The sequence below is a fragment of the Dermacentor silvarum genome, chromosome 9 (assembly GCF_013339745.2).
Source record: "Dermacentor silvarum isolate Dsil-2018 chromosome 9, BIME_Dsil_1.4, whole genome shotgun sequence".
Classification (NCBI taxonomy): domain Eukaryota; kingdom Metazoa; phylum Arthropoda; class Arachnida; order Ixodida; family Ixodidae; genus Dermacentor; species Dermacentor silvarum.
The window spans coordinates 27,945,677-27,962,619 of record NC_051162.1 but is presented as its reverse complement, the minus strand read 5'-3'; the positions used below and the strand labels follow the sequence as shown (position 1 = coordinate 27,962,619).

The window sequence follows — 16,943 nt, the reverse complement described above, 5'->3', positions numbered from 1 at the left end:
AGAAAGGAATAGAACGCAACGCACCTAATAACATGCAGACGGCATTGATTTAACAATGCAATGATGAATCGATGTGGCCGAGGCGGACAAAGGCTATTTATAGGAAGATATCTTGAGAGGTCAGCCTAACGACAGACCTGGCAGGTTGCCGATGATGAGATAGTGATTGAGGGAAAAAATCAACTAAGGGCTCGATGAATAAGAAAGTTCTATAGCAAGTAATAAAAGAGACGAGTGGCTTGGAATGAGAATAGAAAAAAAGGTGTCCGCTAGCATTTTGAGCACTCTAGTGACGACATCGGGTTCCGAAATTCCTAGCCTTCTACTTCGTCAGCGCAGCTTTTCTGCGGAGGTGCGCTAGTTTCGCTTCCCTGTTTTCAAGACGATAGCTGCCGAACTACGTCAGAACTGCAAGCGACAGCGACGGGCACAGAGGTGAATTCGCATTGCCTCTTCAATTTCTACAGTAACACTGCTAGAAACCAGGTAACCCTCCGCTTCTTGTAACGCCACAGTAGGGATCCCGTTGAAATTTAGTGTACACCTGGAGGCGACAAGGAGTCACCTCCTACCTTACCCAGCATCGGCGTCTGCGATCACAGCCACTTTAAGCTCTCCTGCCATCGCTCGTCAAGGCAGACTAAGTCCGCTGCCACACGGTAGGATACTCCTGGCTTTTATTATCTTTCGCACTTCAGCTTACGTCAAGTACTCTGATTACAATACTTACTTGGAGGTTTATTTGCACCTTTAGGACTGTGTTGTTTGATTGCATCAGGTTTTTCTAGCGATAGCTACATTACGCCAGGTTTTCGCCTCTTCGCCTTCGCCGCACTTTGAGCCGTGGCCTCACTGTGACGTCACAGCACGGGCCTCGATTCTCCGGCGACTCGGCTTGTCCCGGTCGCCGCGCGGCCATTGCTCCTACAGGCGCGCGTCCGCCGTTGCCTGGCAACCGCCACAGCTGGCGCTTTCGCCGCGCCCTCTGTATGATGTCGCACCCTGCGCTCCGCAGCTGTGATAACCGGGAGTATAGAAGGGGAGAGCCCGCGTCGCCGCAGCCATAGTGGAGACTGCAGTATGCATGGTGAGAAGTCGGCCATCCTGAAGGAGGCCAGGGATCGCCGTAGAAATGAAGTGAAGACGAGACAGCGCGCTGAAGAGACTCAAGAGGAGCATGCCGAATGGTTGGCACGCGCCTCCATTACTTTACGGAGCATAGAAGCGTATTCGTTGGTGTGAAAATAGTTTTAGTCGTTGGTTGACCACAACGTCTCTCCTTTCTTAGTCTTGTGGGAAACCACTAAGTTTAATAACATGTCTAACTACAAGCGAAGCCTAAGCGCAGCCGGGGGTCGGTAGCTATCGCTACTCGACTAGGCTTAAGCAGAGCTAAACCACAGCCAAGTTTTTAAGCATTGTTCAATATGATGTCAAGTTCGCCGCCACAACAGCGCCAGTGTGCATGGGCAAAAATAACGTTTTTCAAGAACTTTTGATAACTAACAACATTCAAGGCTGCTACGTCAACGTTACGATCTGGATTTTTCCAATGTCATTTGTTCTTGGTCACAGTGAGGGATATAATGCTTTGCCGCAAGCCTTTCACGCATATTAAGTGTTTACAGCTGTGATTCTCAAACAAATACGGCATGGTATTTATCTCGCGAAGTCAAGAAGAGTCGTCATATACAGTCGCGCAACGTAGAAATAGCAAGCCGATTTTTCATACAATATATGTCCTCGGATGAGCTTGCAGCTACGCTTCTGTTCAGGAAGAGCTTCCATTTGGGTAACCTCGCAAACTAGTCCTCGAGTTGTTTTGGCGCAGATAAGGCTTTCTGACAGACTAGCACGGCTTCATTAAGTTTGATTGCCTCTAGCAAATCTTTGCCCTTGACGCTTCTGACATATGTGTACGGAAAGCTTCATTTGTCTGCATGAATGGTGGTCAGCTAACAGGACCTACACCCTTGTTAAAGCACGAAATGTCTTAAAGTGCATGGCTAATATCTTCTCATGCATGCGATGTCGAGTTTATTGCTCAATTTTGTGTTTCACTAATTTTGCTATAATGACTATTGTTACTGCAGCGGTTCTTATGCTCATTCTCAGGTTTCTGGAATTTTTTAACAATGTGTATCATTTCAGTATCCCGTATTATACTCGAGGCTTCTCTCTGTATACTGCTCTTCTATGTCAATATGTGTAGGACACAAATAAAACAGTATTACTGAAACCATTACTACTGCTACGACATTGCTTACATACTCTACGAAGCTACAGATACTTCTCACGCATGAGATGTCGAGTTTATTGCTCAATTTTATAATTCACTTATTTTGCTATAAGCGTTAGCGTTACTGTACCTATCCTTATGGTCATTGTCAGATTTCGGGCACTTCTTAACAAGATGTATCATTTCAGTCTCCAGTATTATGCTCTGGGGATTCTCTCTGTATACTACTCTTTCCCGTCAATAAGTGTAACACACAGATAGCACACTATTACTAGAACCACTACTACTGCTACGACATTGCTTACATACTCTACGAAGCTACAGATACTTCTCACGCAGGAGATGTCGAGTTTATTGCTCACTTTTATAATTACCTTATTTTGCTATAAGCGTTAGCCGTTACTGTAGCTATCCTTATGATCATTGTCAGATTTCGGGCATTTCTTAACAAGATGTATCATTCCAGTCTCCAGTATTATACTCTTTTCTGTCAATATGTATAAGAGACACATAAAATACTATTACTAGAACCATTACTACTGCTAGGACATTGCAGACATACTCTACAAAGCTACAGATACTGAAAACGGAAACCCTAAAATCACGTCTCACTCACCCTGTCTCAACGAAGGTCTTCAGCGCCGTAAGAACAACTTCGGACACAACAGCATCTTCAGCATCGAAGCGATTCTGGTCAATAAGAGGGACTGCGAAGATGTAGCTCATGTCGAAAGCGTGCGGCGTCCCCATCCAAGTAGGAAGCGGGGCTTTAGATGACTTGTGACCAAAAACGTAAGAGTACACGTTCTGACCACGGTCGGCATGCTTCTCTGCCGTGAAGTGCATGGGGCAGACGAATGTGGAGTCGGAAAGGTAGTCAACATAGCCGCGCCTCAAGGACGCTTTGTCCTGGGCATCGGCTGTGTACTTTTCCAGCATCTCCGAAAAGTCCATCTTGAGCCACGAAAATATGCCCTCGTGCAGGGATTGCTTAAACATTTCGTCTTCCAGACCTTCCACGTCATCCGGAAGCAGCTTGCTTCTAAGGGGATATATGAGCGCTAGCGTTCCTTCGTCTTCCGTCACTCCTAGGAAGATGTCGACTGTATGGAAGAATCCCTTGCTGATTGCGACGGTGGGTACCTTCGGCAGAAATTCGTTGTGGTATGTTGGCAAGAATGGAAATATCTTGGGCGCCAGGGCTTCGCTTGCTGCGAGTAGGATTTCGTCGGCGCTCTTGGTCCTCAGGCAGTCAATTACTGCTTCTGGGTTGGAAGCCAAGCTACGGTCGCCACCCGAACAGCCTACAACTGCGGCAACCGTGTCGCCTTTGCTGATGCTCTCGTGTGTGGCATCAAAGAAATCCAGGCTATGCAAGTTTCCGCTCATCATGTACGCCCTCTGGAAGAGACCGCGGCTCATGGGAGACAGCATGTGCGCATGGACACTCATTCCGCCAGCACTCTCTCCAAATATGGTCACTCTAGATGGGTCTCCGCCGAACTCGCGAATGTTCTCCTGTACCCACTTCAGTGCCACGTTTTGATCCATAAGGCCCATGTTTCCAGGTGATTCTGGGCTGTTGGCGTCAAGAAAACCCAAAAGTCCAAGGCGGTAATTCATCGAAACCACGACGAGGCCTGTCTTGGCAGCAAGTGCTGCCCCGGTATAGTCGTCATAGCTCGCGCAGCCCTGCGTGAATCCGCCTCCGTGAATCCACACAACTACTGGCACTAGGTCTTCATCACGCGCCACAGGGCTCCAGACGTTCAGGTGCAGGCAGTCTTCTGTATATTCAATCGCACCGGCCAGGAAATTGCTAAGCACAACCTGCAAAACGAAACAGTGACCATATATAGATCAATTTAGCTGTCGCATTAAAAACTGACCTTCTATTAGCGATACTCCACATACCATAACAATGTTGTACTATACCCGCAGTAATCGTAGGAACATACATAACCGAGTATAGCCTACACAGAAATGTACGTTTAGCTTCAGTCTGGCTTTTAGAAATGCCTTTTACAAAAGTTCAATTTCGGCAACCACGCATTTAGGCTCTGAGCAATATTAGGTTTCCACGCAAGGTCCCTAAATAGTGCAAATAGCCACTCTGCGCCTTATTCAAGGATTCATGTAGCAGTTCTAATTTTCGTATAGTTTCGAGGATGAATAAACAGGCACAGCAGGTTCAGAACAACGATAGTGAAAAAGGATTAGACCTGTTCTAACAGGCAGTCACTCTATCATGTCGCTATCGTGGTGCAGTATTGGGTAACGTATCCTATTCGCAAGTACAACGACGAGTACCTAATAATCTGGAGTATTTTTCCGCGAACAATTTGTGTTCACACTTTGACTTCCATTTGGTTATCTTGTTTTGTGGGTGTTACAATACCAAAGAGCCAAATATAGAGAGAAAGAGAAAAATAACTTTATTGAGGAAAAATAGGGTTAAGGGGGCCGGAGGGTGGGTCCTTTGTCCAGGACTCCAGTGGCCACCGCCACGCACTGTGGCTGGTCGAGGAGGCTCAATTGAGTATCCAGGTCAGTCCGGGCGAGGATGGCTGCCCAAGGCTCCCTAAAGGAATTTTGTGTTAAACGAAGTGAATTTGTATATTGGGGTCGTGATTGGCACTCCCATGTCACATGGGGCAAGGATGGCCTCCCCCCACACCAGGGGTATCGATTGGCATATCTGGTTGGCCAGATGGCATGTCATCGCCCCAGATGTGGGTAGGTGTTTGCATGGATTTTTCTATATAGCCGAACCTCCTCCACTGCGGCTTTGGCGCAGCGAGTTCTTGGCGAGAACGAAGGTGATGTTCTAAGACATCGCATGCTAGTATTTGATTGTTGTTTCTGACTGGGGTGTCATTCCTTGCTCGGATTGAAGCCTCGTGAGCACGAGCGTCTGCCCCTGTGTTACCAATGACACCAACATGCCCCGGACACCATACAATGTGATGTTCTTGTGTTAGTCGTTCGCCCAAGATGTTAAGAGCGTTCTTAGGGATTCTTCCGTGGAGGAAGAGTCGGCAGGCCGCCTGGGAGTCCGTGAGGACGTAGGCGGGCCTGTCTTATCCCTCCCGTGTCTTTATAGCTAGGGCCACTGCAGCCGCCTCCGCTGTGCTGGTGCAGGCTGTGCGGACTGAAGCTGTTATGGTTCTTGGAATACCGGAGGTTCCCGAAGCAGCCACGATAACGTGCCCCTTAATGTTCCGTGCTGCGTCTGTGTATATTGTGGCGGGGTTATTGCCGAATCGTTTTTCTAATTGTTTGGTTCGGGCTTTACGCCTGCCTTTTGGGTTCATTTTTGGGGCGGATAGGGTAGATTTTTAGTTTTTCTCGCATCTCCATCGATATGTGAACTAGTTCGCTACTGCAGTAGTGTGGGTTGATCGGGTATCCCAGCTCTTCTAGGCCCCCCCTGCCCGCATGTGACATATTAAGGCGTTGTCGTTGTGTGACCATTATCATTGCTTTGAGTTCTTCAAAGTTGTTGTACACCCCAAGAGCCTCGAGTCTCTGCGTGGATGTCCCCAGTGGTAGACCCAGGGCGGCCTTATATGCCGTGTGTATTAGGATATCTGCCTGCTCTGCCTCTTTACCGTTAAGCTAATGATACGGGAGGCTGTAGGTAATTTTGCTTATTGCAAAAGCTTGAACTAGTCTTAATGCGTCTAATTAACTTAGTCCTCTCCCGCTCCGCGTAATTCTTCGTATCATTCTCGTGATTTGTTTTACTGAATTCTTTAGAGTTTTTAGTGTATGGTCTGCTCTTGTATTGTGTTCCATACACAGCCCTAAATTCCTCACTTTTTGGGATTCTTTAAGTGTCGAATCTCCAAGCTTCTGTTCAGCTTCTTCAGATTTGTTGTAATATTTTCAGTTTACCGTAATGCATTCTGATATTTTCGGTGCACATTTCATTCCCTTCTCAGTGAAGAAATCGTGCACTATGTTTATTGCGAAATATAGTTGTTTTACTGGATCACTTTTTCATGTAGTGTACACTAAACATTTATTCTATCACGACTTACATTAGTCCTCGCATCAATGACATGAACTGGGTGTGCTGACGCTCTTACATTTTTTTATGTTACTTTTAGTGAATGAGAGCACAGTAAATAAAATCACTCTATTTTAGCAGGCATACAGAGAATGCGCTTAGACGCATTGTCCTCATCTTTATACTGGGTTCGCTTCATAACACCTTCGCACTTTAGGGCAACCCACCACACATTCATCTACCAAGTTAAATATTTTGATATACGGACCACTGTGAGAATTACATTTATTTATTTTGTGAGTTGCCTCTCGCCGTGGTATGTCGTGCATAAGGCATAGCTTTAGATGGAGACTCAGGGAACTAAGGCGCTGGGTTCTAAAATCTGTGAAATTCCATGAGCCAGTGTAAATTCCTTGTGCAAGCACGCCGAACTTTCGTACTGCCTCCTCCTTTCTCACCGTAGTGGCCCGAAGTCCGGAATGCGAAGTTTTCTGGTGCAATGGTACAATTGCACACCACCTGCGTGATTGTCCTTAATTCAGTGCACAATGAAAAGTCTTTAGCACCCCGCTCGTCAACCTTGACAAGCGTCAGCTTACGGAAAACAGAATTATCTCACCCTTGAACTAAACGTTGGCCAGAATTTCTGTGGAAGCTCTAGTATTTTTAAACACATTGGGACTGTCTGAAGAGCTGATTAGCTGTCAGATGCATTCAATGTACTATTCTGCGGACAGATTTTCCTTGCATCATCGCTTCTTCTCAGCTCATTTTTCTGTCCCTATCCCCATCCCCCAGTGCAGAGTAGCCAACTGGACCGTTAACCTGTTTAACCACTCTGCCCTTCTGTATTTTCTATCTTTCTTGTTTCCTGAGCATAAGTGCATGATTACTTAGGCGGATTTGAAAAAAAAATGTTGAGTAACTGCAGACGACTACAAACAATATGTGAATGGCTGCATTAGCGTACAATGTGCTACGTTCGGCGTGAAACATCTTCAGTTCGGTCAGCATACGGATGGAGGGGGAGGGATGTCTTGGTAAAACCACATGCAACGAAAACGTGCTATATCTCGCGTATATCTTTGCAACCGTACTGCCCACGTGGCTTACGTTGGTACCGTTGCTTAGAGAAAAAAAAACGCCATTACTCGATCTTACATGGGTCGTGTGCACAGATGGAAACGTTGTCGTGCCACGTTAGGTAGGACATGCACCGCTGTTATGCCACTTATGGGACAGGCGGAAATGCAACGGACTAGTGGAAATTCGCCGAGTACTGAAGCAACGTTTCCCTCTTTTTCCATTGTTACTCCCGCTTTCTGTTAAGGGCGCAGGAAGTGAAGTGGGTTTTAATCTATCTTAAATCCGCAATGGGCAAAAAGTAGAATAGAAGGTCCCTCAGCTGAAGCATATATATGACGCAGTACTGCTGGCCTACAACGCACGGAATTTGCAGATACTTACGAATATGCGTGGTAATAATCTTGGCGTAAGTTTAGCACCATGAAATCAGGAATTACGATCTTTAATGAAGAGGCCAGTAATGACGTGGTATCAATTCAACAGCAAATCCTACTGATTGTCAAGCAATATAAATACCCAGGTGTATACTTAAACGAGAAAAGCCCTGCTCATACATGCACGAGGATAATCTAAGAATGAAGGGGGCGCGCAATGCAGCAATAATTAACTTTAGCACATTGGCGCAACAGTAAACACGACGTGACGGGAGAAATTTGGAAACAAATTACGGTGCCAGCGTTGACGTTCGCAAATGTCATTACGGGCTTTACATCAGACATATCGTCTAGGTTGTAAGTTGACGAGCGATCAGCAGTCTCGTTGGTTTTGGTATGCCACGGCAAAACCTAAAATGATGCAGAGCAGCTTGATATGGGTTGCGCCTCATTTGAAGTCACAAACGTACAGGGTAAGAGAGAGAGAGAGGGCAACTTTATTTGAAAAATGGGGATAGAGGCAAAAGGGGGAATTAGAAGCTTGATGGATGGGGCCCTTCGTCCATGGCTCCACTGGCCTTAGCCGCCCACCGGACTTGGTATAGGAGCGCAAGTTGCGCTCCCAGGTCCGAGCTGGCGAGTTGTGCCTCGTATTGATCCGTTTTGCATTCAAATATTCTATCTAAAACTGTATCCAGGCTTTCTAGCATTTCGCTGGGATATAAGGGTAGCCGCTCTTAGTGCATTGTAGGTGTTATGTATCCCGAGCACTAGAACACGTTCAGATGATGTACTATGTGGTAAACCAAGCGCTGCCTTGTAGGCGCATCTAATGATGGAGTCCTCTTTACTCTCTTCACTCTTGTTGAGCGTGTGGTATGGTAGACCATATACGTCACCCTGCTCATGACTTGAGCTTGAATAAGTCTTAAAGTGCCATTCTTCGTCATCCCTTCTTTGTGATGGGTGATGCGGTAAACCATTCTAGAAATTTGTTTGACCGTGGTCTTTAGCGTCGTAATAGTGCTGTGTGCTCTGTTATTATTTTGGACCCAGACGCCAAGTATACGAGCTTTAGTGGCTTCTTTAATTATGTGGCCATCAACTCTTAAATTGATGTCACCATTACTCCTGTAGAATTCGCTTCGAATTCTTATAACCTCTGACTTATCCGGCGTACAGCTTAGTCCACTTTTCCTAGTAAAATCTGCTACTGGCGTTGCCGCCTCCTCGAGCGTTTGCTCCTTCTGTACGAGGGACCCTTTCGTTGTCCAAAGGCTGACATCGTCCGCATAGAGGGTATATCCCAAATGCGGGACTGCATCCGGGGCGCGAGCGAGTCTACTTAGGGCAATGTTAACGAGCAGCGGGGAAGCGATTGCTGCTTGCGGCGTTCCCTTATTAGGCATTGCAAAAGGTGCCGTCCTTGTCTGGCCTATCCGTATGGTCGCGGTTCGCCTCGAAAGGAAGAATTTAGTGTAGTTGAAAATTCATTGAAAGTGGATACGCCCCGCGAACTCACCGGGTATAATACGTAGATTTAAATAAGTACCGTTAAGTAAATAATGAGAAGGTTAATAAGGGCGTAATTATGTATGTTATTTATTGAGGCACTTTGATTTCTCGTAGAAGTAATGGCCGCCTCATCGAGTAATATAGATGAAGGGTTAAAATTTGTGACATTTGGCGAAAGCAGTTTTTAATATTTTGGACCTTCTAAGAAACCACCCGGTAGTCATAATTGCTTTATTCAGCAAGATTTCATTTCTTACGATATAATTGTATGATGAATGCCCACAAATAAAGGTGAGCAATTTGTTATAAATTTGTGAAAAGTACAACACTGCTTGGGCAGTGTAAAATTGCCAAGTGAAATGTAGCAGATAATATAGCTGGTATTAGCCGGAAAAAAAGTTGATTTATGCAAGCAACGTAATGCGTAGGGCTGATAACCGCTGATCTGTTAGATCTGCAGAGTGGGCGCCAGGTGAACGGAAGCCCAGTGGGCGGCAGCAGAGAACTTGGGCCGGTATTTTGTAGCGATGCCGTTATGCTTTATTCAAAATAGTCTTATCAACCACCGCTCATGGCCGGCTGACCCCGTTGATAACGTGAGCGGACCATCGCTCTGACCACTCACCAAGCGCGAAAAGCGCGAAAAGGCATTAGCATCGGAGAGGCATCAATGCAAAATACCGGCATTGGTATAATCATGAAATAAGGCCATTCGCAGTGAAAATTCGGAGTCAGCTAGCGCAAGACAGGGGTGAGTGGTGATCTCACTACAGTGTAGATAAACAGGCTGATAGAGATGACGAAAAGAAAGTGTTTGCACCTGCGGGCAGGCAGTCCGCCTGCTCGTTGCGTCCACGATTCCCTCCCATGGTTTGACCGGCTGGGGTGGAAGGAATCGAAGCCGGCCCACGGGTGGCTGCGCGAATGGGATGCCGCGGTACTCTTCGACTTTGCGCCCCAGCACCTCCAGCCGGTTTCCTCCGACTCTCCCCAAGCGAGTCACTCTCTCCACGTCGTACGCACGGCCGCAGCGTGCCGCCGCAACCAACAGCAGCAGCACGTAACACCGTGTCACGCCCATTTCGCCGAACGTCCGTTCTTTATGGAGTCAGCCGTAGACCGCTGCAACAGTTAGAGACTTAAACATTACGCTCAGTACTTCCTCCTTATATTTCGTGCTCGATTCTAGAACATCCTTCATCGCAAGAATTGATTATACATGTAAACCCTCCCTTCTTCCTCCTAAGTACTCCAGTGAAAGTACTCTCAGTCTTAATTGTGTTAACTATATTTCGAACAAGAGGCTATAGCGAACACGCAACACAACCTCGCCGTTTATCTATACTCAATCTGCAAAAACGTAAGTGCATCAATATTTGTGAGATATTGCAGCTTGCAGAAATATCAAAAGTGGTATGTATGCACATTTCCACCGAAAACAAAATAGTGGTCCAGTGTATCATATTGTGACGTTGTGGTGGCGGTGAAAAATGATGCAGTGTCAAAACTGTGAGTTACAGGTTTAACTCTTTATTGGTCGAACTTGTGCCCAGCAAAACAAGTAACACACAAGCACAAGGATAGCGACGATCACAGCCGGCGATCGTCGAAAATCGGATCTGCAAGTCAAGCGCATCGGCTTTTATCATGACTCGACGAGTCTTCCAGCGTAATCGCTAATGCCCACGTCTTTACCAGAAAGTACTACACAATTCGCGGTGCGCTTACAACAATCAGATTAGGCAAGGGTCGGTGACAACAGACAAGGGTTAGATCCATCAATAAAATTCGAGAAACTTCCGATGCATTCAGGCGCGTCCTGCGCCCAGCGATAACGCTTAACATTTACAAGTACACGTGTCAATATCGATAACAAGTACACGTGTCAATATCGGAACTCCTTAGGCCGAAGGACAAACGATTTTAGCAATACCTTTGGCTATTGTAGGAGGCTAAAATCTTATCGTATCATACTCGCGGTAAGCTACTGCAAGTGATCAATGCTTCGCAACCAAGAATTGCGATAGTCGTCAGCCACACAAAACGTTCCATGGTTATCTCGGCTGCTTCCAAGAGGGCAATTCAATGGAGCCGGATCTGTTGCAGATTGCAAAGGCTTCGCAACTTTCCTAATTATGTTTCTTAGCAGCACGATTTTGTTCTCGAGAGTAGGCCGCCTTCACTATCGTATCAGTGCAAGAGAAATAAACTGTGTAAAAATCATGATCATTCTTAGTACATCTGTGCACGGGTAGGAATGATGGAGTTCTTGGCTCTCGACACTATACACTTGACAATAGCCTGTTGAGGACCCATCCATACTTCACTGTACCCCTGGGTTCAGTCCTGGCATCTGTGCTATTTTGAATAATTGTCAGTGGCGTAAGCACTGTGATTAAACACTCCCCCTTTCTTTATCCACGGATTTTCAGATATTTTCATCAGTGAACTGGTTTCAGCGATTGCGCTCTTTGCAGGCAGAAATTGTCGCATTCAACCACACATAAAGAAGTATTTACGTTTGAAAAAACAAAGGCATTATTGTACATATAAAACACACACACACACATACTTCTATTTGCTTCAACTACCGAAAACATTGCTTTGCCTTAGGTGAGTGAGTGCAGCGACTCTAACGTCTTTTTATTGTGATAGCAATTATAGGCACATTCCAAGCGCATTCCTGCCGTCGCCGTGATATTCAGTATAAAGTCTGAACACGATAACATCGTTTCCGCGCGCCGTACGCTGTTTGTGCGAGTGAAAGTTTGCGCGGGCAAGCCGACCATCGCGGCTCAGTCTCGTACGTGCTATGGAGGTTGGCGGGCCGCAAGCACGCCGTCTTCTGTCACGCACGGGCAGGGGGGGGGGGGGGGCGGTAGGCGAGGAAGGGCAGCGTTCTACTCCGGCGCCGGCTGCTTACGGTGCCACCGCGCGGGCGCCATATCTTGAAAGCAATCTGCGACGTGGATAAAGTGCGTGCCTGAGTGGGCCTAATTTTCAAAGCGATCTGCGATATGGACAAAGTACGCCAGGCCGAGTGCCGGTAGCTTCCTATGCGCTATGCTTTCGACGTTTAGTTCGCATTGAAGCGAGAGACAGCACGAAGGTCAATTTGCTCGCTCCTGCGGCCGCGCTTCTTCACTCCAGCGTTTTGACAGCGAACACATCATCCAGCGAGGTGTGTTCACAATACCTGTGCGTGCGTACGTGACACCGTGCTTGTTAATTAGTTAGTTAGCGAATATTTGCAAATTGATACGGCCAATAAAGCTAATCTCCTTACTTCGTATAGCTGTCTACTAATTTGCTATCGCAATCGATGCTTCGCCTTTCGGCCAAAACTGCTACTTTTTGACGACATGCTCACGTTCTCTTCATACATTAGGGCTCTCACGCTACGGGCTCTCAGATCCCGAGGCGCTATCTGTTCGCTGTCTTGAGATATTAGAAACTGTGATTCCTTGCTGAAATTATACACTACTCTTTGTTGGCCAAGGCTGGAATCTGGAATACGAATAGTGGCAGTATTGAGAGAGCACAACGAAAATTTTTGTCAATGCGCACCGTATTTATAGCAAGGCTGACAATTTTATCTCCAAGCCTAATGACATGCGCAAATTTCCCATGCTAAGAATTAAGCGCGTAAAGCAGGCCTTGTATTTTTTTCAGAAGCTTGTACATTGAAAAAAATGTGGTTGATCCCTCTTATATAGGAATCGGTATAGAACACGAAAGTGAAACGTGTCTTCACAGAAGTAGTGTAATGTTTATTGCACATTGATATATAATGTCTATTGGTGTTTTGTGGCTAAAGCGCCCTTAGGCGTTGATGCACCCACGCTGACGCCTGGTGGCACGTCTCCTCCATCACGACTACCAACGTCGATGACCATGAGCAACCGTCGTGCATATGGAAGCTGCACTACGCTGCACACGCTAGCACAACGCGAAAGACGAAGCACGTAACTGACACACTAATACAACGCGCAAGACAAAGCACGTAACTGAATCGTCACCGAGTCAAATCAGCGCGTACAGCGCGTCGTAATTGCAGCCTCCGCGATCAACTTCAGAAACATTTTCAGAGCTAATTGCGGAGGCCACGCTCCGCTGTGCTGAGTACGGTGAACGGTGGCGTTGGTAGTGCTTCTTGATGCCAGCGTCCCTTCGAATGCTGGCATCGAGGCGTCGTAGTGCTGAGACCACCGAAGCGTTCACTGTCGGTGCGCGTTAGTGTCATAATGCAGTACTTCTCTTTTCTGCTCGTAGGCGGCGGCACCGCCCCGAGCAAGAGCGCGGGTACACGGAGGAGTGTTAGATATATAAGGCGCGTCTGTGTAGCTCTCTGCAAATGCGTTTGTGGCGCAATGGGTTAAACGCTCGGCGATCTATCGTCGCGGACCGAGAGGTCGTGGGTTCGATTTCCAAATTTTCCATGTTTGTGGAACTTTTTCTTCTGGTTTCTTTCTTTGTATTATGTTCTATGACGTATTTCCGTGACGGAAATACGTCAGTGAAGTCTTGGTGACCCCGGCATAAAACACTTTCGTGTTAAAATACGTTGTTTCGACCTCCTTTCTAAAATTCGCGTCAGATTTCCGCGAGGAACAACGCTGGCTCAGAAAGATTTTATGTTGCCAACTCTTGTGGTAGTAACTGTACCTTACTCTGACTTGATTGGGAATCACAAGTGATGATTTACCAGACCGAGTATTGCAACTAACGCGTCTGCAGCTACAACGTAACTGCCGTTGCCGATAATAAAAAGAGTGCCCCTTGCACAACAACAAGGACAGCAATATTACCATAAGTATTCCAAAAGAGAGCCACCCACTTGACCGAATATAATCAAACGCATTCACTAGAAAAATTAACACATCAAACGAGTTTCCGACACAAGCTAAACAATCGATGCATTCATTTCGAACTTATCGGTAGTTTAAGGACAATGGACCACTTGTCTGCAAATGGGGAACTGTGTTTTGACTGATTCCTTTAGGTTGCTTTTCATTATTTGTTTATACTTCTTTGGACATGTTGGTGCGCGTTCGTAAGGTACTTTCAGCTGCTTCATAGATTAGATTGCAGAAGATTGCATGTGTTGATGCTCTATAACTATGCACAGTGGTCATTATTCCTTTCCGGGATTTTATTTTATTTGCCGTTCAGCGAGGCAAACACACAAACGGTGCCACACAAACGCGCCAACATCTTCTATAGTACCATGTTTCACTGCCAACAGCAATGTGTAACAATGCCAACAATGCAAACAGCAATAAGTGTAACTGGGATTTTATCTCTGTTGTTGAACCTAGATGACAAAAAGAGTTGCAGTCCTAATGGAATTCCATTACACACTGTTTTCTTAGGCGTTATGCTGAATCTATTAGTGAATACCTCTACCTTATGTTTTCTAAGTCACGTCAGGACAGCTGTCTGCCAGCTTAATGGAAGGTAGCTAAAATACTCCCCATTCACAAATAAGGTGACGTAACGTCCCTGTCGAATTACTGACCTATATCTCTAACTTGCTCCTGTTGCAATATTCTTGAGAATATCTTATTAAAATTTCTCAAAAAACATACCGACACTAACCATATCACTCATCACAACGAGCATGGCTTCCGAGCAGGATTGCGCACTGTTACTTAGCTTGCAGACTTTTTCATGACCTCACACAGGGAATCAACGATCAAACTGATATAATTTTCCTCGATTACTCGAAGGTATTTGACCATGCGTCACATGCTAAACTGAACTTCAAACTAAATCAGATACTTGGCGATTGTCCGATTACCAGATGAATAGCCAGCTACTTATCTGAACGCCCACAATACGTTAAATATAATGACCATGCCTCTCATATCATGCCGGTCTTTTGTAGAGTGCCACATAGCTCTGCGCTTGCACCATTTTTATTTATTTTATACATATATGACTTTAGACATAACGTGGATATAAAGATACGTCTCTTCGCGGATGACTGCGTGCTAAATCAAAAAATAAATACTCAGAACAACCAAGTACGACTAAATACAGCTTTAAGCAAATTTATACAATGGTGTAATACCTGGCTAATGGTGATCAATCTAGAAAAAGTGGTAGCGATGTCAGTGACAAATATTAGCTTGCCCTATGGCTTTGGCAATGGCATTCTTACAACAGTAACCGAAAAGAAATACCTTTGTGTCATTATTTGTGATGATCTCAGCTCAAAAAAAAAAAAAAACCCAAGCGCAAAACACACCCAAAAACGCAATGAACAGTTTGTTTTCTTGCGCGCCTTGGGTTTTGCAACTTTGGATACCAAGTTGCTCGCATACAAGGTCCTTATCCGTAAAATCTTAGAAAACGCCAACATCATCTGGTTTCCATATATGCAAAAGATATCCACAAGCTCGAATCGGTGCACCGAAAAGCCGTTCGCTTTATCTACAACATATACCGGCGCACTGACTCTTCCATGAAGCTGCTTTCCCACGCAGGCCTACACACATTATCAAGTCGCGTAACACTTCGTGGAGTCAATTTCTTATATTAAATTATGGGGTTTTACGTGCCAAAATGACAATCTGATTATGACGCACGCCGTAGTGGGGGACCCCGGACTAATTTGTACCACATGTGTTCTTCTACGTGCACCTAAATCTAATTACACGGGTGTTTTCGCATTTCACCCCCATGGAAATGCAGCCGCCGTGGCCGGAATTCAATCCCGCGACCTCGTGCTTAGCAGCCCAACACCATAGCCACTAAGCAACCACGGCGGGTAAGTTCTTATATCAATTAATACATAATACACTCAACATTGATCCTGCTACTTAAATAAGTTTTAACCATTGTAGGGAAACCCATCACAATCATAAATTTACGAGAAATGAATACTAGTGTGTTAATAACATACATGACTTCTCTGTGATCCCCCGAGCCATACGGGAATGGAGCGCCCTAGATAAATTGACCAGTTCGCTGGATACCTTACAAAAGTTCATTGAGCTCACGGCTGCACCAGTCCTGTCAACAAGCCAGACTTGATGACCATCTTCAACTTGTTATTGATTTATGTCGTTACTTGCTCGATGTGTACTCTTTGTACGAATGTATGAATGAATGTTTTGCGATGTGTATGCACGCTTGCTTTGATGACGAAAGTTGGCGGCTCTCTTCGGCCTCTTATGTTCCGTACTCGATGTGTCTGCTTATGAATGCTTTGATTTCTTGTCTTTTTCACTTTATTGCTATTTTATTGTACTATTAATTGTAATTTGCTTTTTTGCATAAAACCTCACTCCTGTAACACTCCAAAAGTGGGACTAAACAGTATATTTAAATAAATATATAAATGTTATTCTGAAAGCATCATAGGCATAACCAGATATTTACTTGTATCTGTAATAAACATTGCAAAACGCAATTTCTTTAAAAATGTCGCCGTTTCGCCCGAAAGACGAAGCATCGATTGCGATAGAAAATGAGTAGACAGCTATACAAAATAAGGATAGTAGTTTTATCAGCCGTATTAAGTTCTAAATATTCGCTTACTAACTAAATAAACAAGCACGGTGTCACGCGCGCACAGATAAACATGAACACACCTCGCTCGATGACCGCGGGAGCTCGTCAAAACGCTGGAGTGATAAAGTGCGCCAGCGGCAGCGAGCAAATTAACCTTCGCGCTGGCTCTCGCTTCAACGCGAACTAAACGTCGAAAGCG

At 45.5% G+C, this 16,943-nt stretch overlaps 1 protein-coding gene across 1 annotated transcript in view; it reads right to left on the bottom strand.

Annotated features, from left to right (window-relative positions):
- LOC119465183 (acetylcholinesterase) overlaps nucleotides 1-16,943 on the bottom strand; it is a 38,127-nt gene that overhangs the window by 4,678 nt on the left and 16,506 nt on the right. Inside the window, exons 2-3 of the mRNA XM_037725982.2 lie at nucleotides 10,047-10,348; nucleotides 2,856-4,069 (exon numbers count right to left, since the gene is read on the bottom strand). Coding sequence (XP_037581910.1) covers nucleotides 2,856-4,069; nucleotides 10,047-10,307 — 1,475 coding nt within the window. The 5' untranslated portion in view covers nucleotides 10,308-10,348. The remainder of the gene's footprint in view (nucleotides 1-2,855; nucleotides 4,070-10,046; nucleotides 10,349-16,943) is intronic.